General features: G+C 47.3%; 1 protein-coding gene across 1 annotated transcript in view; it reads right to left on the bottom strand.

Moving 5' to 3' along the window:
• LOC104507104 (kinesin-like protein KIF9) overlaps positions 1-883 on the bottom strand; it is a gene marked incomplete at both ends in the record, with an annotated part of 7,069 nt that overhangs the window by 1,256 nt on the left and 4,930 nt on the right. The window contains 2 exons of the mRNA XM_010148281.1: positions 514-606; positions 720-803. Coding sequence (XP_010146583.1) covers positions 514-606; positions 720-803 — 177 coding nt within the window. The remainder of the gene's footprint in view (positions 1-513; positions 607-719; positions 804-883) is intronic.

An 883-nucleotide genomic window follows, 5' to 3' on the forward strand; every position in this document is an offset into this window, starting at 1 on the left:
TGCCCTTGCACTCCCCCGGGGATGTGGCATCCACAGCTTCTCTGGGCAATTCCAGTGCCTCCCACCCTCTCCGGGAAGAAATGTCACATGGGACCCGAGGAGCTTTCCGTTGTTGAGCCCTAATGCTCTCAGAAAGCTCCAACAGTTTGCCCGCTGCGACCACAAGCGAGGGATTTGCAGCATCACTCATGGAATGACGAGGAACATCAGAGGTTCTTCATCTTAATACTTGATGGCTCTGGCCCTTTCTTTTGTGGAGAAATTACAGACTCAAACGAACTGCGTGAATCTGGGTTAGCTTGGCACAGGCAGGACGGGAGGCACATACATGTGGACTTAGGAATCACACCCACTAGCTGCAAACAACTGAGCAGCCTCTTAGCGTGACTTAGAGTTTGTCACAGTCTCTCCTGTTTATCACAGGCCGAGTTCTGTTGTGAGGAAAACCCGTAATTTCACCCCCGGGGCATTGATTACTACAGTCTGCAGTGCAATATTTCTCCTCTTACTTACTCCAGTCTTGCTCAGTCTCTCTGAGCCTGCCAGGTCTATTAAGTTGATTTTAGAGTGGATGCATCTGACATCTGAGAAAACTCTGAAACGAGACTGAGGGAGAAAATATAAATTGTACTTAAGAGTAGAGAAAACGGAAATATAGTAACAGACACGTAAAGATCCTGAGCCATTTGAGTCGCTAGGAAAACTGCTGGAGCTCTTACCTCAATATAAATAGTGAAGATGCAGTGGGATCTGGATGAGTTTTTATTCAGCGTGTGCTCTGCTATCACCCTGTTGGTCTCGCCCTGCAAATGAAGTAAGAATCGAAGGCAGCGTTTTTAAACGTCCACACTGGTCGAATAAAGGGAAATTCGAAAACCACGCA

Source organism: Eurypyga helias, unplaced genomic scaffold (assembly GCF_000690775.1).
Source record: "Eurypyga helias isolate BGI_N326 unplaced genomic scaffold, ASM69077v1 scaffold33923, whole genome shotgun sequence".
In the NCBI taxonomy this organism is placed as follows: Eukaryota; Metazoa; Chordata; class Aves; order Eurypygiformes; family Eurypygidae; genus Eurypyga; species Eurypyga helias.